Source organism: Delphinus delphis, chromosome 6 (assembly GCF_949987515.2).
Source record: "Delphinus delphis chromosome 6, mDelDel1.2, whole genome shotgun sequence".
NCBI classification, from domain to species: Eukaryota; Metazoa; Chordata; class Mammalia; order Artiodactyla; family Delphinidae; genus Delphinus; species Delphinus delphis.
The window spans coordinates 13,014,036-13,038,632 of NC_082688.1; the positions used below are offsets into that span (position 1 = coordinate 13,014,036).

Here is a 24,597-nt window from a genome sequence, read left to right on the forward strand (position 1 = left end):
CTTTCAGCATCTATAGACACTGTCACCAGCTCTTCTCTAAGCCCCTCTACTTGAGTCCCTTAACAATTGCCTTTGGGACTTTCCTGGTGGCGCAGTGGTTAAGAATCCGCCTGCCGATGCAGGGGACACGGGTTCGAGCCCTGGTCCGGGAAGATCCCACATGCCGCGAAGCAACTAAGCCCGTGCGCCACAGCTACTGAGCCTGCGCTCTAGACCCCGCGAGCCACAACTACTGAGCCCGCACGCCTAGAGCCCATGCTCCGCAGCAAAGAGAAGCCACCGCAATGAGAAGCCCACGCACCGCAACAACGAGCAGCCCCCGCTCGCCGCAACTAGAGAAAGCCCATGCGCAGCAACGAAGACCCAACGCAGCCAAAAATTTTGTTAAATCTTTAAAAAACAAACAATTGCCTTTGACCATCCATACTTCCTATTCCTCATCCTGACATATACCTCACTTTCAAAGAATCCCCAGCCTTCCCAAAAGTCTGGGTTTCCCGGTCACTCCAAGGATTAATTACCTGGCCTGAAGGGTTCTCTAGTCCCTGAGTCCCTTTTTGCTCCTTTGCTTTCTGAGGATTTCTAGGAAATTTAGCCTGAAGTGTGACCTTCTCCATTTTTCCTCCTGAGTTTTCTCCTGTGACTCTGTAGCCCCGGGGCCTATTCCAGGCCCGGCAGAGAGCTGCCATTTATCTGTGCTGCTGGAATTCGGGATATAAGGAGGTCCTAGCGTGGAGACATGCGTTTGCTCTTCTCCACCGTGTGCCATTTCCCTGTACCCACTTTTGAAACCCACAATGCACCACTACACATTTTGAAGCATTTGCAAATGTAGTAAAAGTACACGTGGGCAGGACATGCCCCGCCTTCAGGAGGCTGGTTATCCCCGGGGAGAGCGTAGGAGGCTTTAGCTGTATCTCAGGGGTCAGCACATTTTTTTCATAAAGGGCCAGAGAGCAAATATTCTAGGTTTGTCTCAACTACTGAACCCTGTCAAGGTAACATGTAAACAGCCACAGACAATACGAATAAGTGGGGCTGTGTTCCAAAAGCTTTACTTATAGACACGGAAAATTTGAATTTCCCGTCATTTTCACGTTATAAAACATTATTCCTCTTTTGATTTTGTTTCAACCCTTGAAAAATGTAAATGCTATTCTTAGCTCGCATACAAAAACAGGCGGTGGGCTATATGAAAACAGGTGGGATTTGGCCTGTGAGCTGTACTTTGCCGACCCCCTGCTGTACCTGAATCATTTTATTTCTAAGAAAAAGAAAAAGAAAAAATGAAGAAAAGAGAAGCAGTCATGGCAATGTTAACGTTTGCTAAATCTGAGAGGTGAGTACCTGGGTGTCTGTAATGTTATTTTCTACACTTTTTATACTTTCAAATATTTTAGAATTTTCAAAATCTTCAAGAAGGGAAGAAGCCTGGAAATCACCTTCCAGATGCTCCCAGAGCTTATCACTGGGGGCTAGAATTAAAGGTTATTTTTTATTTTCTTCTCTTGCATAATGAATATTTATTACTTTATTACTTTTGTAATCCTAGGGGTTGGGGGAGAAGGGGAAAAACACTAACATAAACGTTATATTCTTTAAAAAAAAGAGGAGATGGAGTGATTTGGCCCATAGCAGGTGGTCTCCCCTGGGGACCACCAGTGACCCAGGAGCCTCTTCCATAACATCCCCATGAAGGGCTGCCCCAGCGCCCAGCACCCCTGCTCCCCACTCCTTAAACTGGCCCCTCCCTCTGCAGATGGCTCTCCCTCTGCGGGTGGGACCGGAGGGCTGCACCCCTGGTTTTCTGAAGCCCAAGGTCCTGTCCCAGGAGGGCTCAGAGGCTGCCGCTGATGCCGTGGAAGGGCCCTCAGGGCCCCAACCTGCTTGCTGCTAACATGTAGCTCTGAACAGCTCCCTAGACACCAGGGGGAACAGTGACCACACAGTTAATGGGAAACCCAGGCTTCCCTCAGACCTCCATAGCCACCCAGCTTCTCCAGCAATGTCCAGTTCTGCCCGCCACCCTCACCCCTCAACCATTTGACCTCCTGCAGCCTCTAGTACCTTTCCACCACTTTTCCTGAAGCTACTCCCCAAAGGCACCCCCTGCCCAGTCTGGTGCCCCCCTCCCGCCCCTGCAGCATCAAGAGTCAGAGCAGGCCTATCAGCCATGCCCACAGCTCTGCTGCCCCCTCACCCCAAACCCTCCCCACTTGCCTGGGCCTATCCCATCACCAGCTCCCACCCCTCTCGCTGTGAGGACGACCCCTGACCTCTCTCTCTCCCTGCTCAAACCCACTGCCTCTTGCAACAGGATGGCCAACATAGTCACCTGTGATCACTGATACCCACTCTCTCTGCTCCCCGGACCACATCAGTCTAGCTTTCTGGTTGCTTAAAATCATTTTCCTAAATTGCAGTTCTGGTAAGTACAGTGAGAATGAAACATCCTGAACTCTGCCACTCAGTAGCTGGGTGACGTTGAGGAGGTCAATTAACCAGTCTGAGCCTCAGTTTTCTCATCTGCAAAATGGAGCTGATACAATTATCTGTGAGAATGAGGACTTAATGAAATGATGCACGCAAAGGACTTAGAAAGGCGCCTACACTGTGTTAAGTGCTCAGAAAATGGAAGTCGGTGCTATTATAATGACTGCTATTTTCAAAATTCTCCCTTTGGTTCCGTGTGGCCTGCCAGGGGGAGTTCCAACCTCGTGGCTCGCCATCCAAGGCCCTGCTTACCCTTCCAGTCACACCATCTGCCAACCCGCTTACGGGACTACCTTCCCCATAAGCCCGGCTCCCTGGGGGTGGGGGCTGACTGTATCCTCCACGGCAGCCCCTGGCACAGGGCTTGCAAACAGTAGGTGGCTCACTAAAGCTCTGCTGCTCTGAACAAGTACAAGTGACACTTGTAGCAGCCTCTGGGGGACGGGAATGCCAAGGAGCCATCTGGATGGCTCCGATCCCCACAAGCATCACATTTTATTTCTAGATCAGCCCTAATAGAGCTGCAATTAACCCCTCAGGCTTTGGATGAACAGATAATGACAATCACCCCGCCTATAATGATACCCTATGTTGTTTCACATCTACTTGTTCAAAGTGCTTCTGAGCCCAGAGATGTTTAGTGACTTGCCTGAGGTCACCAGCATTTATGGTGCAGTCAGAAGGACTCCCGCCCTGGCCACACACCTGACCCAAACTCAGTCCCCAGGATAGAGGGATAAATGGATAGAAAACCGCTTTTCCAGAAGACTATCCCAGATTGCCAATTTATTGGTTTCCAACCTTTAAACCCAAGTTCTACAGTCCCCAAGCCAAGCAGGACACCAAAAGGAGCCCCATCCCTGGCTGCCTGGCTCCCTCTAGCCCCACTCTCTTCCCCTCCCCTCTGCTCCCTCATCCACCGGAGGCTTAAGGAGAGCGGGCTGAGCCTCACAGCAGCCACATCGTCCTCCCTGTGCTCTGCCTTTTCCATTTCACAGCCGTGTCAACACATCACCCCTAAGGGCCAAGAAAAAAGAAGTAACACAGCCCAGATGCCGACAGTGCTATCCTGTCTGTCGGGGAGAAGAGAGGAGGGAAATAAAAGCTAACAAGACTTCCAAAAGCAAAATCCCCAAACCTCCTCTCGGGTACCTGGCAGCTGTCAAGGTCAACACAGGAACCTGGTGGAGGGGGGGAAACCCATCCCCGATAAAACCCAGGCAGCTGTGGAGTCTGAGAGTCACAGACCAAGCAGGGCTGCATTTCCAAGGGCGTGCTAGGCACCCTCACGGGCTCATCTTTCCTACTAACGTACAGGTGGTCTGTCTAGACTGTGAAACCAAGCCTGTCTTTTCTGAGTACTGAGTCTACTCTTTTTATTTTTTTATTAGTATTATTTGGAGGGCTATTGCGTTTCCCCTCCCTTCCTTATTTATGCAATCAGAGGAAATCACAGCACAGACAGCCACTTCCAAACTCAAGGCCACATGGGCCAATTTCAGATGGATAATTAAATATTGAACAAATGCTGAAATGTCTCTACAGGATCGGGATGGCTAAAAATAACTACCCTGCCACTCCACGCGTGCGGGCATCTCGGCTGTTCCCTCTCAAATCCCTCCTCCCAGCAACTGTCAAACACAACCTTCCCAGGGAACGGCGGGTGGGGGGCGGAGGAGGGCTGGGAACCGATTCCCCAAACACCTACTTAACAGAAAACAAAACTTCAGCTCCCAGCAAGCTCCTAACGTTCCTGACCAGGAAATACTCTCCCTTTCCTGACATTTAACCAAGTGGCCTCGAGAGGAAGGTGCAGGGGAAATATCACAGCCATTGCTTTTCTTTTAAAAATAGTCAAGAGGCTGCGTGTCATTTCGAAGCAAAACACGTAAGCGGTCGGGGATGTGAGCACATTTGTATCAAGTTACACAGGAATTCAACCCCTATTCCCTCCCGCCAAGAAGACCCAGCAAGGAGCCCAGCTGCCTCAGTGTCCCGATCTGGGCTAACATTAGGAAAAGCAACAAACAAAATCAACACCAAAATAGGATGCAAAGGGCTGTGGATTCCAGACCTGGATCTCTCCTTACCTCGGGGATACCTCGGGAAAGTGGCCTTGGTTCTCTGGGCTTCAGTTTCTCCAATTGTCAAGGGGAACAGTTAGCTCCCAGGGCCACACAGGTCAATCCCTCCAACCTCTCCCCATCAGCAGCTGAGCAAAGCAGGCTCCGGACCTGTCCCTGTGCCACCAGGTTTCAGGAGTACAGAATGCAACGGGGCAGAGAAAGAGCGCCCAGGAATCAGAGCTCCAGACCTGACCCTTGGGAGCGCGCTTCTAAGCGTGAGCTTGCGAGTACGGTGGCCTCGGGTTGAACCTTGCCTCTTCCTCCACACCCTGAGCTCAGTTTCCTCACCTGGCAAAGGGAAGTGAGGGTAATGACCCCTACCTCCTAGGAGGGTTGGAAAGGTGAAAGGAGATACGAGATAGTCAGGTGAAGCTCTTGACACAGGGCCTGGCACACAGTCAGCTGGGTAAAAGGAAGCGGGTAGCTTCCTTGTTATTAAATGTGACGAGGATGCGCCAGAAACACAAAGACCAAGAAGCTGACATTCCAGCAGATGAACTTGGGCCTCCGGCCTCCCTCAAGGACCTACACAGCTCTGGGAAGTGGGCCTCAAGCTGTCTGCTGGTCTCCAGGGACCTCACAACACGGGATGCTGAACCCTCAGCACAAAGGAACTTGGTGGAAAAACAGGGCTGAGTCTGTAAGACCTGTGACCTGCCCAGGGAAAGGAGGACATGGCTGGTAGGCATGAATGGGAGCAGGATACAAGGGTGGGGGCCGGGGGAGAGCCCGGGCCTGAGGGATGGTCTGAGTCATCCCAGGCAGACAGAGGGCTCAACGAGCAGGATGGACCCTCCCCACGTCAGATGCCAGTGGGGTCATTCCCCTGCCTCTCTCCTGAATTACGGTCAGGATTGTGGAAGCGGATGGCTGTGAACGCTCATAGAGCTGCTGACTGTGCAAATCAGATAGAAGGAGGAGGTGGCCTTATCAAAGGCAAGGCCTAACCTCAGAAGGACCCGCCTGCCCACGGGATAGCGAGGTGGTGCGTTCGCAAGCCCAGGATGTGGAGTAGGGCGGAGCTGGGCTCCACCGTTCCTTAGCTGCGTGACGTTGGACAAGGCTCCCACTCTCTGGGACACAGTTTCCTCACCTCTAAAATGAGAATTATGCCAGTATCCATCTCCAGCATTGTTGTGAGCATTAAATCAGGCAAATACAGAGTTAAGCTCACTGCCAACACTGAGCAGGCATTCGGCAAACAGAAGTCATTTGAACTTTATTACACGTCGTGGGAAGGAGTGAAGGTCCACTACCTGAGTTATGTAAAGTTATGTAAAGGCCCAAAGGAGAGATGGTGTCTCAGCAGGAACAGAGGAGGAAACAAGGCAGAAAAAAGTATATGTACAATTTCAGAGGTCTCAGCCTTGGGCTCTTGGAAGGACATTTAAAGACTGGGGGGACCACAAGGTATGACCAGCCCCCACCCTCAGGGCCGTTCTCAGGCTTGTCCAGCCCCTGGGGCCCCAAGATGCTGCCCAGGGGCCTCTCAGTGGGTCTCCCTGAAGCCAGGGTCCCCATGGAGAGGTCCCAGTGCCCGCCCTTCCCTATGGTGGCACCCAGGCCCCTCCCTAGCCATCGCTCCCAGTCAGGAAGCAGCCATGGCAAATCAGCGCCCTCCCCAACCATGCTGCTCTCTTCCTGGGGGCCAGAAGCCCTGGGTTCCATACCCCGCTCTGTGAAGGTGGCCCCTCTGTGCCTCAGTGCCCCCCCCACCGCTGGACGTCAGGGGTTAGATCACTCAGTTGCCAACTTCGAAGTCCTGGGAGGTGACCCCCACCTCAGGAGGTCAGCCCTAGTCTTCCTGGGCACCTCCTGCCCAGGACATTCCTCAGGGGATGCTGGAACGCTCCTGGGAGCCCCCTCCTGAGGCCCCTCACAGACTCCAGCATACCTCGGAAGGAAAGACACCCAGGTGGAGGGGAGTGGGACCACACAGCAGCCACGACACAGGGCCACGCAATGGGGTATGTGTGGGCGTGGAGAAGGAACTGACCATCTAAGGAGAAAACACAGGCCAAGTCTGCAGCGCCCAGGCAGGGCCTGGCATGTGCCTGGACCCCAGGAAAAACTCAGATGAAAACACGAAGAAAAGAATCAAAACCTCCCCTGAGTACAGGGATGGGCATTCCAAGAGGTCTCCCAACATGGGAGGCAGCAGGACAGGATTAGCCCCAATTGACAGATGGGGAAACTGAGGCCCTGGGATGTGCCAGAATCGCATAACCAGCTCATGATCGAGCTGGGACTAGAGTCCGTTTCCCACTAACCACTGCCCGGTACCCCCAAAAGGGCTCTGTGCCCCAGGGCAGCTCAGCAAGCCAGCCTCCCCAACCAACTGGGGGCTTGCCAAGAGCTGGGAGCCTATGCAATTCATCCCCATGTGCCCCTATGCCCAGCACGTAGTAGGTGCTCAAGACGTGTTTGCTAGTTGAATGAATGGGTGGACTTCATCCAGGGCAAGAAGAAAACTTGTATTTCCCCAGCAGCCCTGGGGGTACAGGTAGGTCAGACAGACAGACAAAGCTTTTCTTGACCTTGGTGGGGGCAGGTGGGGAGGTACCCTGGCTGGTGAGGACCCCATCAAATTCATGGGCCACGCCCAGCCTTCAAGCGGACCCAGGGGCACAAGGCGCAACCCAAAATGGCCAGATGATGCTTGCCATGCAAACGTCACTGTTCCCACCCTGCCTCTGGCCATCGTCAAACTTCGTGCCCCCCTCTACCAACAACAGATTCGCTCTGCCCGTTCTTCAGATGGAGAACTCAGGGCGCAGAGAAGGGAAGAGGCTTGCTTACTGCCCTGCTTTGGTCACACCTGGGGGACTGCAGACACTGTCCCTCACTGGCGGCCCCACCAGGGACAGGCTTAGTCTGGAGTCTGCAGCGAGCCCCCTCCCACCACTCCAGAGGGACAGTAGGGGCGGTGGGCAGGGAGCTTCCTCAGAGAGGTGGCAGTCTGGTCACAACCCTCTCCCTGGCTGGGCCAGCTGCGCGTCCCCACCACCAGCCAATTCTTCCCTGCGCTTTCCTGTTTCTGAACAAACACATGCCTGCGTTCTCGGTCATTGTCCTTCCCTGCTTGTGGCAGAGGCCAGAATGGGTGTGGAGCAAGGGCCCAATCAGGGCTGGGATGCTGGGTACCACCACCTCCTTGGGGATCTGATGATGTCACCCTCATGGGACCAAGCCCCACTGCAGATGGGGAGACTGAGGCGTGAGGTCAGAAGGCTCCCCCAGCATGAGTTACCACCTGGGGGGCGGGGGTGTGCTGCCCTCAGGAGGAGGGGCAGCCCCGGAGGCAGAGTCAGGGATCTGGGAGTTTAGTGGAGGAAGGTCAGTGATGCTCTAGCTGCCCCCAACCCGGGTACCTCCACCTCTCACCCTGCCAGGCAGCTCCCAGCCCCCACCCATGACTCCCCATCACTCAAGGGCCTTTATCAGGCCCAAACTACTGCTCCCCGCTATTCCCTTCCACCAACCCAGGCCCTCTGCCACCCCGGGATGAACTCTGCCCACACACCCAAGAGGTTTTCCAACTCCCTGTCTTTGCACAGCTGCTGCTCTGTCCAGAGTAAGGACATCCATAGCTCACACCCAACTGTGGCCCAAGTCCCAGGCAGCGCGGGCTTGCACCTTTCCATGCCTTTGCTCTCAGTCTTTAAACAACCCTGCCATCACCACCCCCATTTACCAGACAAGGCCACTGAGGCTTGGAGAGGTAACTGGCCAAAGGGTGCCTTTGTGCAGAGCGGGGGCTTGAACTCAGATCTGATTCAACCACTCCCTCTGCCAAAGGAAACTCTACCCATCTGGTGAGCCCAGTCCAAATGTCACCTACTCTGTGAAGCTCTCCCTGATTTCCCCAGATGTAACTTCTGTTCAGGGACAGTCTCCTCCCCCCTCCCTGCAGGCTGGGTGCTCCTTTGAGGCTGGGACACAAAGCAGTGACTCCTGCACAGGCGAGCCTGGGAGCTGGGGCTCAGGCGATGGCCAGACGTGTATTGATTGTCTCTGGCCCAGTGAGCTGAGCAGGAGGGGGACTTCGGGTCCTCTCTGTGCCCACAGGGATGGAGCTGGGCTGAGGTGAAGAGCGAAGGGAAGGTCACACAGGGCATCGAGCAGGGGTGGGGTGAGTACCGGAGGACTCATGGTGACCTGAGCTTAACTGGCCATCTGTACAGCTCCCATTTCTCACAGCCTGAACCCATTTCCTCACGGAATCTTCCATGTATCAATACTACTAGCCCCCTTTTACAGCTCAAGAAACTGAGACTCAGAAAAGGGAAAAGACTTGCCCAAAGTCACAGTGCTTGAGCCCAGATCTCTGATCGCCCAGGCCAAGCCTGGAGGGAGGCAGTAGCCAGAGGCCTTTTCAAGGAAGGCAAGGGGGAGGAGATCATAGGCCTTGGGAGACCCTTAAAGACTGAACTCCCAGCACACACATGTGTGCATTCCCAACCTCAGCTTGAACCCTCCCACGAACAGGGAACTCACTACTCCAGGAACTCACCACTTCCTGAGGAAGCCCTGTACATTGTTGTTCAGCCCTGACTGTGGGAAAAGTCTTCCCCATTCTGGGAGAAGCAAATGAACGTATACTGCCTGCCTGCCTCACTTATCCCCAAACTGACGAGAAAACTGAGGTTCAGGGGCAACTACAGGCCCCAGGCCACACAACCAGTGCCCGGAGGGGTATTTGACCAGATTCCAAGCACGGATTTGCTCAAACCCCTCTGGGTCAGGCTGGGCACCCGGCCAGCCTTCCAGATTCCAAAGATAACCTGATGGTGTAAACTCAGCCCAGGTGCCCACTAGGTACTCCCAAGCCCCCTCCTCCCTCCCACCCACGGGCGCGTCAGTGGGCCTGAGCCTTTGCCAGGGACTCCAGCCTCCCCAGGGCCCCTTCGAAGCCCTCCTCCTTCCAGGGGGCCTCCCCCCACCTCCTACCCAGTCATGGAAGGAAGTCCCGGCCCCCACCCAGCCCCCTGGATCACACGCCTTTCCAGCTGTGGATCCTGTTACTGGAAAAAGAAAATGCTGCTCGCACCTCCCCCTCCGGGTCCTGCCTCCTGGCCTTGAAAAGAGAGAAACTCATTTCAAAGGAGGTGGCGCCCACCCACTCAGAGACGTCCTGGACAGATGTTACCCGCCACCACTCCGGTGGAGCCAAGGACCCCGGGATAGGACCCCCTGAGGTCCACCCACGTGCCCCTCCACCCAAGAGGCGGGGGAGTCCACTTAAGTCCCAGAGGAGCGAAGAGGGAGTTGGGGGGAGGTAAGCTGAGAGGCCAGGGCAGTGCAGGCAAGGGGAGGAAAGCCAGGTCGCTCAGGGTGATGATGCCCCCGCTGCTGAGTAAACTGAGGCACGGTGGTCAAAAGTGAGAGGGGGAAGAAAGAAGCTGAACTGCGATCTCCCCTTTGCCTGCCCTTGGCAAGAGGAGACACCGGAGCCTCAGTTTCCCCACCAGGGTGGAGGCTGAGGAGAAGCTGGGGGAGTGGGAAACAAGCAGACACAGTTCCGGGCAACCAGAAGGGGCGGCTGAGAGGGTCCGGGGTAAATAGACAGCAGGAGGACCCAGGGTCGCGGGCATCCCGGGGCATCAGGCGGTGATCCGGCGCTAGGGAGCGCCTGGGGTCAGGGGTCAGGGGTCGGGGTGGCGCCTACCCCTGGCGGGCCGGGTCCGGCTGCGGGAGCGGCTCCTCTGTCGCTGCAGCCGGGGCCGCCTCAGCAGCCGGTAGTAGTAGGAGGGCCTCCCGGTGCTCTTCCTGGCGCCGCCCGCGGACATGCTGCCGCCCGCCGGGCACCGGGCCGGGCCTGGGCGCGCTCACACGGGCCCCATCGCCCGCTCCGGCCGGCCCGGCGGGCGTCCTCGCGTTCTCCCGCGTGCCGCTGCGGCCGCCGCCGAGGCCGAGGCTGCCCCACAAAGTCGCGCAAACTCCTCCTCCTCCTCCCGCCCTCCCCGGAGCAGCCGGCCCCGCCGCGGGGGCCGGGGACCGGGAGGCCGGACTGGCACGGGCCCGGAAAGTCAGTGCGGGAGAAATCCCGGCCTGGAGCCGGCCAGGCCAGGCGGGCCGGAGTGCCCGGGACCCCAGGCAGGTCCCCAGGACGGCCACCGCCCTCCGCCCCGCGCCTGAGAGCCCGAGCTCCGGGCGCACGCGGCGTCCCACCCCGCCGGCGGGTATAGACAGTGCACACCCGCGTGTGGGCGCTCCCTGGCACTGGGCAGGGCGCAGGCAAGGCGACCAGGAGGGCACCGTGCTTCCGAACCGGGAACCCTCGATTAGGGTCCGAATGAGGCCGGTTTCCGCCCCAAGCTCACTGGGCTGCGTGTGGATCCGCAAACACACCGTCCAGCACGCCCCCCGCCCCGGCAGGTAGAAAGACTTCTCTTTCACGCAGGATACTCGCCTGTGCTTTAAAAATCGTCCCGTTTGATACGCATGTTACTTTTATATATTTACAATTAGGGTGTATATTTCAAGCCCAGAAAAAGTAGAGAGAACATAGTGAACACCTATGTATCCCTCAGGTCTTCGCCAAATCAGAACTTTCTGCCCTTTTGATCTAAACCCTCCCCCAAATGAAACACCTCAGATGCTGTGAGGTCTCCCTCCCGCTGGGCATTTACAGCAGTTCTAGCAGGGCTGCGGGCAGGACAGTACTCTCCCCACTGTAGGGAGAGGAAACCGAGGCTAGAGAAGGGAGGGTGCCAGCTCCCTCTATTGCATCCTGCTGAAAGCTTTCTCCGAGTCATGCACCCCCCCACCCCAGCTCAAGAACCATCCATGGCTCCCAGAGTCCAAAAGCCCCAAGTCCAGAGAATCTTCTTTGGTATTTGAGACTCCAGCGATGTATCCTCAATCAAACTACCTCCCAGCCTCACCTCCACTCCCCCGCCCCCCTACTTCTCACTCCTCTTTACTCTACTCCCAGCAGGGACTGGCCTCCTACTGACTGTTCTCTGCCTGGCCAAAGTCTGTTGCTCTAGAGCCCACCTCCTCCAGCCTTCCCTGACCACCCTGGCCATTGGCTGTGGTATCTCTCTCTACCCGCCAGCCTCTGCAGCGGCATTTATTTTTTAAATTATTCTGACAACCACCTGCCTCAGTTCCATCCCTTCAAGTACAGAAGGGGAAACTGAGGCCCTGACAGGAGGTCTGACTTGCCTCAGCGGCACAGGCAAAGGGTCTTAGCCAGGGCTCTGACAAGTAGTCTTAAGGATGTGTTGGTGGGAGAGTCACGTGTGGGTCCTGAGGGAGTCTGGATGTCCTCCTCCAGCACAGCTGAAAAGGTGCGGCCCTGGAGGGGGCGGGGCAGTCGGCAAGAATCCAGACCAGGTTTTGCACCTCACAAAGGGGACCCCCCTCCCTTGCTCCCTCAGCCAGAGGGGAGGGCCCCCAGGTCAGAAGCCTGGATCACAGCTGGAAGCCAGGCGCCTTCCCAGGACTAGGGGGGAGGGGCAGGAGGGGTATTGCTCCTTCAAACCCAGTCTGGGTTGTCAGAAGCTATCAACTCCCCTGGCCCCTCTCCCCAGAGCTCTGGCCAATCCCTGGGGAAGATGGAAAACCACAGGGCCTGCAAGGACCCCATTAGTCTCCTTTGGGTTAAGCACTGCTCTAGCTCATTTTCAGTAGCAGACATCACCAGGAGGCCCTTTTACAAGTGCAGAGGCCCCTGGGAAAAGTAGTACCCAATTCCTCCATCCAGAGGCAACCTGTGGGCCCTCTTAGCGAGCCTCCTCCAGAACACAGGAACCCAGTTCAGAGCCTCCCCGTTCAGCTGGGGCTCCCGCAGCCACCTACCCACACCTTGGCACTTCCAGAAAGAATAACCTCCGAAGCCAGGCCCACCAGTTTTGGGGGGAGGAGGACTCCCAGGAAGTCCAGCTCAGGGTGGGGACACGAATCCTGTTCCCAGGGCCTGGACTTCACGTGGCCCAGTTTCTTCCCCAAAGCAGGAACTCCCTGATTGGCCAGGTCCTAGCCTTCCATGAAGGAGACGAGACACTGATCAAGTGATCGAGCTGATTAAGGCTGGGACAAGTGGTCTTGGCCTGAGGCCCCCAACTAGCAGATTTAGGTGAGTGTGTGTAGAGGGAAGGGAAAGCAGCCAGGACCTCAGCACCTCACCTGTAAACACAGTTGGCTTCCAGAGGCCTGGCATAGACTCTGTTTATGCTTGGGATTCTCAAGTCGTTCTCTGTGCCTCAGTTTCCCCGCCTACAAGAAGTTACAGACTCCCTAACCTATCTGCCTTGTGGAGGGAGGGTCAGCTAATGAAGAGGAAGAAGCTTTTGCATTTCTGGCCTTCGGATGGGGTGGGCATTGCCAATCACCCAAGCTGAACATCTCCACGGTACCAGCTGGAGGACTGAGTAGGAAAGGGACAGGGTGGGAGGTAGGAGAGGAGGTCCAGGACCCCTGGGATGGGCAGGCAGACAAAGGCTGCTCCCTGCACACCCAGCAGAGCATCTGGAATCAATCCCGCTGTGGAGCAAGCCACCCACCTCCTCCCGCTGCCCCTGTGGCCTCCTCCCTTCAAACAGAAGCAGCCCCCCTTCTGGAAACTGCCTCGGCTGGAGGAGGGGCACCTGAAAATGTCCCCCACCCCACCCCGACCACTTCCTGCAACAGACCCCTTCAAGGGCCAGGCCCTGCTGACCTGTGAACCCCGGGCCCTGCAGGGAGGGTAGTCCCATCAGTGGTCTTGTTCTCCCACCTCAGTTTTGCCTCCAGAGGGTCTCCTGAATAGGCCCAGCTCCCACCTCCCCTACCTCCATGCCCCTCAGCCTTCAAATGGCCCCAGCTCATTAAACGTGCCTATTTCTGAGGTTCCTCCAAGACTCTTGATTCGGTGGGTCTGGATGGGGCCTGGAAATATGCCTGTTTAGCAAGTACCAGGCAGGGGGCTGGGGACTAGCTAAATCAGATCCCACCCGACCCCACCACCACCTTCAGTGTCCCTCAAAAGCCCCCAAAGGTGAACTCCCAGAATACCGAAAAGGACCAAACTCTGTCACAAAGCAGCCAGCCCACTCCATGCACCCTGATCTATCTGCTCTCAGCCCCCTAAGCCTCCAGCCTCTGCCCTGATGGCCAGATGGCTGCCATGACGCTTTTCCTCTGCACCCACCTGGTGAATCCCTTACCCCTCAGGACCCAGCTCAAACATCACCTCTTTAAAGAAGCCTTAGCCCCCAACAGAGCCACCCCCCATCCCTGCCACACACGACCAGTTAGATTTGAACGATGAGGACACAGGAGAAGACCAGAGAGGGATGGACCCAAAGAATCTCCCTGCAGGCAGAGGACCATTGGCTTCGAGGTCTGGAGGAGAATTACACCCTGTTGGGCTGGAAGTCCAGGTAAACCGGAGGCCAGGCCAGGGCTGGGTCAGGAGGGGTCAGATGCAGGGAGGGGACCAGCCCGGTGCAGTCTCACATCTGTTAGGTTTACAGTCAGTGAGGAAGGAGCAAAAAAAGCATATAGTCAGAATTACCCTTGAAAAGCCGTAAATTGCCCATCCAGGACAGTGTTTCCTCCAGTGTAAAGTCAGATCACCCATTTCTTCAGCTTCGCGCGAAGCAGAAGGGCCTGACCTTTCCAGAAGGGCCATTGTTGTGCAGGAGGAAAACAACAGCAATAATGAACATTATCTAACACATGACTCCACTCAGGGAGGAGAGATGCTCACGCCTGGAGGGGACCACAGAGTCCAAGACCTCTAACATAGGAAGGTTATAAGTTTGGCCTCGAAAAGGCTGTCAGAGGGTGAAGTTTGGATTTAATAGCAATAAACTGTGTTCAGGATTTACTGTCTGCATTATCTATGCACATTATCTCATTTAACGTATGAGGCAGATGGTCACCACCTTCATTTTACAGAAAATATTGGCGGCACAGAGAGGGTAAGTAATTTCCCTAAGGTCACACTGCTTGCACTAGGAGTCAGGATTTGAACTCAGGCAGGCTGGAAAGAGCAAAGGTCTTAAGACTGAGCAGGACTTAATGCAGAGATGGAGGAGGGGCAACAGCCTGGAACTTCCCTTAAAAGCCAGCTTTGACAAGGAACAGGAGGAGGCGAGAAGGGAAGGAGTCCTGACAGGGGAAACACCGGAGCCCACCAGGCTCCACACAATGGGTGTCTGGAGGGCTCAGACCTGTCAGGTTTCCTGTCGGGACGAGGCTGGGCAGTGGCGACCAGGGGAAGTCCCCAGCTAGGCAGTCCTGCACACATCCGCCTCCCAGGCTGGTCTCAAGCTTTGAGTCGCTGGAGCCCTGGGCAGGGTGTGGGTGGGAGTGCTGCGGGACATTCACGGTTAAGGTCATGGGCCTCTGCCATGGGAGGTGGCCTGTCTGGCAGGCAATGACGGCTTCCTGTGTCCACTGTTCGTCCGGGAATGAGGTTGGACCACGTATAGGACCTTCATTCAGATGGGGCGGGCTGGAGCGGGGGATCTCCGACATGGCGGAAGGTGGAGACAAGCCCGAGAGGTCAAGCTCGAGTGCTCGAGGCCCAACTAGGTGTCCACCACCCCCACCAGCCCCTGGACTTCCTAAAGCCATCAACAAATTTAATGACATCCTTCACAGAAAATGGCCCACTCAGGGCGGCGATGATCCCGGGCTTAGCGGGCCCTGCCCCTCTTAACACAGGCAGAACTAGCGAAGCAATCAGGCGTGGACATTGGAACACACACAGACAGAGCCTCGGGGAATGCGAGTGTTTTTTTGAAATCAAGTCACCCGAAACTGGGCTAAGGGTGAACCCTCGGGAGAGGCAGGGCTCTAATAGGGTGGAAGGCCAGTGGGTGGGGTCATTGTTTCTTTGGGCACTGCGTAACTCAAAGAAAGCCCTTGCCATCTCTGGGCCTGAGGTTTCACATGTTAAATAAAGACGAGTTATCTCTGCCCAACTCACCTCCATGGATCCCATCAGGATCTAGAAACTTCCTCCAGTCCCAAACCACCACCTCCTGCCCTCCAGAAGCCCAGAGAAGAGGATATATCTCCCTCATACATGACAACAGCCCGTCATTAAAATCCTGGAAGGTCAGGTTTAGAAGGAAACTTCAGAGCAGGTGATGGAAGCTGGGGCCCTATAGGACAGCCACTTGGCCAGAGGAGCCCGCCTAATTCATCGCAAGCCGGGGTCTGGCATCAATTCTCCAAACATGGGGGGTCTGATTGCCCCTCCCACCCCAGCAGTCAGGGTGGAGCAACAACACTCCCCGCAGATGGGGCGGTGAGGCCACGGGAGGGAGGGACTCCCCCGAGGTCACACATGAGAGTTGGGGGTCAGTCCACCTCGGGACTGAAAGAGATGCCAAGACCCCCTTTCCCTCTCAGTTACCTGGACCACCCCTCCCAGATGCCTGATGCGTTCTGGCCACAGGTGCCCTGCCTTCCACTCCCACTGCCCCAAAGCTCAGGGCTCCAATCCTGTGGCTGGGAGAGGCAGGGATCCACTCTCCAGGCTGAGCCCCAGACCCCCCTTCTTACCCCCACCCTAGCAGCCGGCATTTCAGCCCAGATGGCCTGGCCTGGAGCGACTCTCTCTGCGTACTTCCTCTCCTGCCCTGACCCAGAAACACTGCCAAGCTCCAGGTGGGCCCACAGCTCCTCTTTCTCCCAGCCCAGCCTGGGGCCGAGGCTCCAGGTCTCCAGCCTCCTTCCTCCCCTTCCAGCTGATGGGGCCAGACAGCTCCACACCCACTGGGCGACAGGAGGGGGTGGCATATGGTCCCAGGGTGAGGTCAGAGAGCCCCCTCCCTTCCCAGGCAGACCTTCCTGGTCATCTGTGAACCACTTCGTGGTTGGCACTGGCCTGGGTTCTGGGGGGAGGGGTCTCGCTCCACCCCTACAGATTCCACTGAAGGGGACAGATGAACCAGCCCAGTAGCCAGCTCCTAGGAAGCTTCCATCTTGGCAGGGAGCTGAAAGAGTATGGGATTTGGAATGAGGAATCAGCACTTCTTGGCTGCGTGACCTCAGCTTACTACCTTTACCTCTCTGTGCCTCTTGTTTCCTCAACTATGGAGTGGGCATGATGATACTTACACTTTGTAAGGTTGTGGAAGGTCAGATAGCATAGTGAGTCAAAGCCTTGTGGACAAACTGGCTCACATCTGCCCCCTCCAGCCTATTTATTTCCTCACGAATCTGTGGGCTCCTTGAGAGCAGAACAGCCAGAGCTGGTCAGCACAGTTACTGGCCCAGAGCAGGCTCTCAGTAAGACTGACTGGGAGAGATAGTGGCAGTGTTTGGGAAAAGTGGCTGAGTCCATCTGATCTGGAGTCAGCACTGAGGGAATTTGGAGGAGGGAGAAATCCTGGAAGACTGCCTGGAGGAAGAGTCATTGGTACTGAGCTAGAAGGCTAAGTAGGAGTTGACTGAGTAGAGAGCAGAGGAGGAACAGGCAGCATGAGCAAAGACCCAAAGACGGAAACCAGCAAGGCATATACTGGGGGCAGCATATAAAACTGTGAGGCTGGAACAGAGGATGAGGAGAGGGACTGGGGAGCAGGCTATATGGGGTATGTAAGGGTGAGATCAGGGAGAAGAGATGGGGAGATAGATCCAAGTAGGGGTGAGGCCCAGACAGCCCCTCCAAAGGGGAGAAGTAAAGTGGTAATGAGGGAACCCTGGCCAAGGAGGCAGAGGATCAGGGCTCCAGGCCTAGCTCTGCTGCTGTGTGGCTGCGTGACTTTGAATAAGTCACAGCCCTCTCTGATCCTCACTCTGCAACTGAAAGGAGAGGCTGGCTCCATGAGGCAGGCCTGCAGGGGTGGGGCTAGGCTAGATGCCCATGAACTACAGTGAGAGCATTCAGAGTTTCCTCGCAGGTTTCTTGAGGAACCACTGGCTAAGATGGTTATAGATGAGACTGGATACCCTTCTAATCCTTGAAGGTGACACACATGGCCCCACCTCAGGGCCTTTGCATATTCTGTTCTTCTACCTCACACACTTACCCCAGACCTTCAGATGTCAGCTCCTTCCTTCCATTCAGGCCTCAGCTCAAATATCACATCCTCTGAGGCCTCCCTGGCCACCTTATCTCACGTACCTCTGCCCCAATCCCCACACCCTATCCCACTGCCCTGTTTTATTTTCTTCTACTTATCGCTTCCTGAAACTATCTTATCTGTGCATTCTGCTGTTCACTAATTGTCTTCCCCCAAACTTTAATGAGGGCAGGGGCCTTGTTAGTCCTGTCCCAGGCATGTCCCTAGTGTGCACAGCAGCACTCAATAAACATTTGATGAATGAGGTGAATGAAGGGAGCTGGGCTCAAAGCCCCCCTTCTTTTTTTTTTTTTTTTTGCGGTACGCGGGCCTCTCACTGTTGTGGCCCCTCCCGTTGCGGAGCACAGGCTCTGGACGCGCAGGCTCAGCGGCCATGGCTCACGGGCCCAGCCGCTCCATGGCATGTGGGATCTTCCCGGACCAGGGCACGAACCCATGTACCCTGCATCGGTAGGCGGACTCTCAACCACTGCGCCACCAGGGAAGCCCCCCCCCTTCTTTTTTAAAGAAGGGAACCAGGGGCAAGGGACTTCACCTCTCTGGGCCTGGGTTTCCTCCATGTGACATGTGGACAACGAGCTACAGTTTACTTTCAAGCAGCAGCCTGGGGCTGGTCGGGAGGTCAGGATGTAAGTCCTGACTCTATGCAAGAGCTGGCGCAGAAGAAATGAATGGATGAATAAATGCCTTTGCTTTGCTGTGTGCCTTTGAGCAAGTCCCCTCCTGTTCATAGGCCCAGCTTCCCCTCCTAGAAAATGGAGTTGCCTGGGTGGTCTTTCAGGACCCCTGGGCACTGACACTCAGAGCTTCTGTGCCCAGTCTGGAACACACATGGGAGCCACAGCAGGTGTTAGAGGAGGGGCAGGCTATGCCAGTGCCATGGTTCTCGCACTTGCACTTACTGGCTTTTCCTGGAGATCCCACCCAGCCCATAGCTGGCATCCTGAGGCTTGTAGGTGAGAATTAAATGTAGCTTCTGCAACCTGTCACCCCTCAACTCCCCTTGAGACTGAGAACAATGCCAGCCCTGCCCCCACCGTAGGAACACCATTTTGTCTGGAAATTCCACCACGGGGGAGGAGGAAGGGCTGGGGCCCTAGAATTTTTGTGCCTGCTCAAACAGGAAGTAGCTGAAAGTTTGGGGCCAAGGAAAACAAGTTCAAGGTCATCCTGGAAATCAGCCCCTGTTCCCCCTATGGTTAGGGACTTGCCCCTTTCCCCAGGTGGGGCTCTCCTGGTAATTAATGATTAGCAAAGTGTGGAGCGGGGATGGTCCAGGACCACAGGCAAAGGCCTAAGAGAAGGCGAAATTCATCCAGCCTCATCTGGCATACCCTGGATGACAGGGAGCTCACTACTGAACTGGCCCCCTGTCCTCAGAAAGTCTGAAAGTGAAGATGCCTTCCCACAACTAGGACTTGCAGGAGACCTTTAGGAATCTAGTGGTCATCCTACTGTCTACTCATGGCTCAGAGGGCTTATGACTTGCCCAGGGTAACCCAGACACCCCCAGCTACTCCCTCAGTTTCCAGCAGCAAATGAAGCTGTTACAGGGACAAGTAAGGAGGAGCCAGCAGGAGAGCTGGCGCCAGAGTCTGGGCTTCAGCCCCACCCCACATCCCTGCTGGCTAAAATGCCAGGGCTTGGGGGGGGCGGTGACCTCTGGCTGGCCTTTATTAGAAAGCCCAGAGGACATGGGAAGGGGCCCTGCGTTGATCCCAGTCCCACTGAGGGCCCTAGGGAAGCAGCCTGGGTTACAGAGTCCTTAACACAGCCCCTCTGACACCTCGGCCTTCTCTTGCCCTGTAGCCCCTGCCCCAGGAAACTGCAAGGCAGCTTCAGAATTTTCTGGGCCTGCTCTCTCTGACTTCATGTTTCTTGTGTCCTCCTGGTGCCCCGTCTCTCGTACCCACCCCCTTACACGGCCTCCTGTGCATGTACAGACCTGCCTTCCCCCTCAAGCCCTTTGGTGGGCTCCTTCCACGCCCTACCGGGCCAGGCCCACAGAGCAGCCTGGAGCCCTCGGGAGATGCTGGCCGGTGCTGCCCCCTGCCGGTCTGCAGAGCTCTGGGAAAAAGCCTTCTTGGCCCTGGCAGGACCGACCATGAGGAGGCCCAGCCTAGGACTCCCAAGGCTCTGGGGATGCGCCCCCCCGAGGACCCCAGAGTGGCCTGGCACAGGGTCCCAGTCTGCTGAGTGACTTAGACAAGTCTTGCCCACCCCCTCTCTGCCCTGTTCCCAGCGGTGCAAAGCGGGTGGAGCAGAACCTCAGTTCTCAGACTTCAAGCCACTTCAGTCCCCTGAGGAGCATGTTAAAATGCAGATGCCCAGGCCCACCAGGGAGAGTCTGGTTTAGCTGGCCTGGGAAGAACCCAGGAATCTGCATTTTAACCAGCAGTGGTTGGGCCCACACTGGCCTACATACTGCTCTCTCTCAGGGCCCCCGGCTCTACATGGAGGCTTCCGGGAGTCTAGCCCCTGACAGGGTTACCAGCCTTTTACAACTGCAGCCTCTTGCCTTTCTCAGCACCTGTGTGTGGCAAGCAGGCAGGGGTTCCCAGTCTCACAGTACAGATGGGCAAACTGAGGTTCAGAAAAGAGGCTAGTTTGGCCCCGTCCCATGATGAAACTCCCTGCTTCCACCTCCCTCTCTGGGCCCCCCAAACGCGGTCTAGATTCTGGGGCCCAGAAGGTCAGTTCAGGCCAGGCAGCAGCCCTGACTGGCCCCCTTTGTCCTGGTCTCTGTGCCCTCTGACCTTGCCGGGTCCTGGGCTGATTAAAATATCCCCTTACAGCCCCGATAGGCCTGGTGTCTTCTTACAGGCTGGAAGGGACGCAGTCCCATCGGAGGCATCACTGCCAGCTTGGCCGTCCTCAGGAGCTGGATACTGCCGGCATAATGAGATCAGAGAGCCTTCGCGCAAAGTGTCTGCAAAGACCGGCCTGGAGAAACCGAGGCCCAGAGAGGGGAGAGCCTTGCCTAAGGTCACACAGGACACAGTTATTAACCCCATTATAGTCACTTACTCTCTGCCGGGCCATATTAATTCAGCAAGTCTTTATCCCAATCCTAAGAGGTGGACATTGTTACTCTCCCATTTTACAGGCATAGAAAACTGCCAGGACTCGATCTCATGCAGCTTGGCCCTTGATGATGACCCTGTGCTGCCACAAATGGTCTCCCCTTACCTGTCCTCAGGTAATTCACCTGCTAGCCCCTTTTCAGACACCAAGAAGCCAGAGCCATTTGTAAAAAAAGGTGACTGTAGCAGTAAGGCCAGGGCCTTGGCTTCCAGTCCCAGCGGGTGGGGGGTGGGGGGGCAGCATGGTCAGTGGGTGCTGCCCCAGGCCCCTCCCCGACCTCACCTCTCAGCACTCCCTACACCTACCCCTCCTCAGCCGCACGGGTCCCGGCCTCCCACCACTTCTCTCCTTCGTGGCTTTGCTCCTACCGTTCCCACGCCCAGGACACAGGACAGGGGGCAGGCTTCCCCGGCTCCCAGCCCCACTGTGAAGTGGGTTATTGCTAGCTCCAAATTCTAGCTTGAGTCTGTCCACCTCTCTCCTCTTCACCGTCACTACCTGCATCCAGGTCACTGCCACCTCTAGCTTTGGGGACTCCCACAGCCCCTAACTGGTCCCCCCAGATCCTCTCTGGCCCTCCTGAGTCTATTTTCCACAAAGCAGCCCGAGTGAGCATTTTCAAAGCTGCCCTCTCTCCCAGCCACCTTGGCCTTCCTGGCCTTTGGACACTCTGTCTGGCTCATTCACCCCTCCCATGGCTCCCCCTTCCCCCCTGCCCCCATCCTGGCTGTCCTGAGCCACCTGGTCTACTCAGAGTCGGGACTCACTCTTCCCTTCCAGAGAACGCATCCCTCTTCCCTCTCCAAACTCGCTGCTTCCTGAGTCATTTTCTCCGGGCCCCTGCACCTTTCCTCCAGGGAGCCCATCGCATCGTGCCATGACATCTATTTTTTGATGAGTCATCTCACATCTGTCTCTCCTGGCACATTGCTCCCCCGAGGGTCAGGTCCCGTCTGCCTGGCTCACCGTCATGACCCCAGTGCCCCGGCCGGCTCTGACACATGGTCATTGTCAATCAAGGGGAGGGGGAGGGCGTCATCGGCGTTGGAGCCCCCAGACCTCTGGGCCTCAGTATACCATGACGCTCCAGGGCTCACAGCAAAATGGGGACAATGGCCTCCGGCCCCGCCCCAAACAAGTCACAGCTCAGGACTTAATTCTCCTCCCCAGTAGGTTTTGCGTTTTCATTCTGTGATTTATAGCCCATTCAATAAATTTCCCCCATTATCTTTCACGTGTAGCATGCTGCCTTTCTGCCATTTAATAATGCAGTTGGCTCGCCAGGCCTCTCCCCGGAGAAATCGAAGGCTTGGCTCCGATGCGGGAGCAGGCCCACAAGGCCGCCAGGGATTCCGGGGGCTCCTTTTCAGACCCAAACCTTGAGCAGGTCTGAGCCTCACACTCAGGGCTAACTGGGCAGGGGCCCAACTCCTCCCCCCTCCCTCCTCCCCTGTGGCAGGGAAGCTTGGCAGCGAGAATGAAGGCTCAGATGTCCGGGGCCCACTGGGACCCTAGTGGCCAGTTTTAGGGCTAAGTAGGAGACTGGTGCTTCCCCCAACCAGCCTCAGTGGTTTCCAGAAGCTCCACAGCCATGATCTTAATCTCCCTCTCCGACTCCCCAGGCAAGACAGGAACCCATCAGACCCGCTTCACACATGAAGAAACTTCTCTGAAATACAGGGAGACTGCAGCCCAGCCTTGCCTACCCCACTGGGTGCTTGCCAGGTTCAGACGCGGCCAGCGGAGATTTCTGAGGGTAGCCTCTGTGCTGGCGCTGTACCCAGGGCTTGACTTGAACTGTCTCACCCACAACAAACTTTAGAAGCAGAAGGTAGTATTATGCCTATCTTATGGATGGGGAAATCAAGCCTCAGAAAGAAGCAACTTCCCTGGGGTTATTCGGGAAGAAAATGGCAGTGCCCCGGAGGAATTGCTCCTGGAGTGAGGGATGAGAAGGGTCTAGAGGCTCCAGGGAGCACACAGCTCCAGCCAGAGCTACCCACCAAAAACACAAAGCGGCAGAGAGGCAGGGAGAGCTCAGGGCCACAAGGTCCAACAGCTCAGGGGGTGTGATTCTACCCCTGGGCGTCCTCAGCTGTGTGACTGGGGCAAAATCCCTTAACCTCTCTGGGCCTCATCTCCCCCATCTGTAGGATATGAATACCGTCCTCCCAGGACTGTCACGGGACTTGCATGAGGCAACACGTGGGAAGGTGCCTTGTAAACTGTCCGGTCCTGGGCCGCGTCACATTTGCATGTTAGGACAGTGGCATGAGACATCATGCAAAGATCTGCAGAAAACCCTTGGGATCCTCTAGGCAAAGTGTAACCGGCAGCTCTGAACCATGCAGGGATGTGGCCACACAACACAGGCTCCTTCTCAGGCCACAAGATGCTTACGTCACTCTGGTACCAGGCACCTCCCACCCAGACTTGGGAGAAACTGGGCGGCACTGCCCGGCTGGCTGGGGTGTGTTGGGCAGGGGGGCGCTCCAGGCTAGCCCGGGCCAGGCCTGCCCCCGCCATCCCCTTCCCCAGCCCTCAGCTACTAGGTCTGCTTTCCTCCTCCCTCTTGCTCCTGGAAGTTTCTGCTTCCACTTGAGAGTTTCCGTGGCAACCACCTCTCTTCCTTTGATTGTTTTCCTCTCCTCAGTCACTTCACCCTCTTAACAAGCAAGTTCCTCTCTTCTTTCCGCTAAAGGGAGGATCACAGTGGGTTGGGGCAGGAGGTCTGGCCAGGAGAAAGAGAGCAGAGAGGGACGGGGCTGGGAAGGGAGAGGTGACCCCTGGGGTGCAGCCAGGGCGCTGGTGCAGCCACGGTTTGCCCTCGCGTGACCTCGGGGTCTGAGACTGCCCACAGGGTCCTCCACAGGGGGCTTCCTTAAAGGTGGCTCTCCTGCTCGGAGGGCGAGCCTGGCTCTGCAGGGGAGGCTGAGGGCGCACAGTCGAGGCTTTTCAAGGTGGCTGGGCCTCAATCTGCTTCCCACTGTCTTGTCTTCACTCACAGATGCCCCGCATTTGGACGGCCTCCACACCCAGGCCCCACGCTGCTTCGGCGCGCCCTTCCTTTCGCGGGGCCCGGCTCCAAAGTACCCCCCACCCCAGTAAGGCCCCGCCCTCCCAGCACCCCCAGCCCATCAGTCAGAGCTTCTCTCCTCCGCTGTGTCCATCCTAACCCTTCTCCCAGGCAGCCTTCTGCCCTGCAAGGCAGGGCACCTGGACAGCAAAGCCAATGTCCCCCTGGCTCCATCTCCAAGCAGGTCCACAGGAGGCCGCGCTGAACCTACGGCCAGAGAGACCGGGGCTTCAGGCTGGGGTCCACCCCCAGCTAGCTACGGGCCCTTCACAAGTTTGCTCCAGAACTTGATGTTCCCTGTGGTCAAACATGGATGGAATTCACTTCCTCCCAGGCCGCTGGAGGCTGAAATGAGTTTTGTGGGTCTGAAAGAGCTTGGAAAATTCTGAAGAGTTGCACCAAGTCCAGGATTATTTTTAGACACTGAATTAGTGCCGTCCAATGAATAGCCCAGAGGCCTCCTTGACCCCGCGGCTCTCGCGGCTCTCCCTCTTCACCTGCCCACCTCCCGAGGCAGGTACTGCGTACGCACTACAGTCAACGGCCAGCAGCTTCCCTCACACACACACACACACACACACACACACACACACACACGCGCGCGCGCGCGCGCGCACACACACACACACACACACACACACAGCAGCGGCAGGTTGGCTGAGGGGGCCTCTGAGGCCCCAGTCAGCAGGGAGCCCACGTGCTGGGGGCAGGGCTGGGGCAGGAGGCAACACCCGAAGGGGCTCCCCAGCCGAGCAGGCTGTCCACCGCCTTCCCCTGTTCCACTACC

At 56.5% G+C, this 24,597-nt stretch overlaps 1 protein-coding gene across 8 annotated transcripts in view; it reads right to left on the reverse strand.

The window, feature by feature from the left end:
• Positions 1 to 24,597, reverse strand: part of DAB2IP (DAB2 interacting protein) — a 194,475-nt gene that overhangs the window by 116,156 nt on the left and 53,722 nt on the right. For 2 of the 8 annotated variants that reach the window (XM_060014206.1, XM_060014208.1), the window contains exon 1: positions 10,288 to 10,595. The exons of 3 other annotated variants lie outside the window; for them this stretch is intronic. In XM_060014206.1, the coding sequence (XP_059870189.1) occupies positions 10,288 to 10,408 (121 nt within the window). In that variant the 5' untranslated portion in view covers positions 10,409 to 10,595. Of the gene's footprint in view, positions 1 to 10,287; positions 10,597 to 24,597 lie in introns of those variants that run through there. 3 more of the 8 variants (XM_060014207.1, XM_060014209.1, XM_060014211.1) reach the window with 3 other exon arrangements.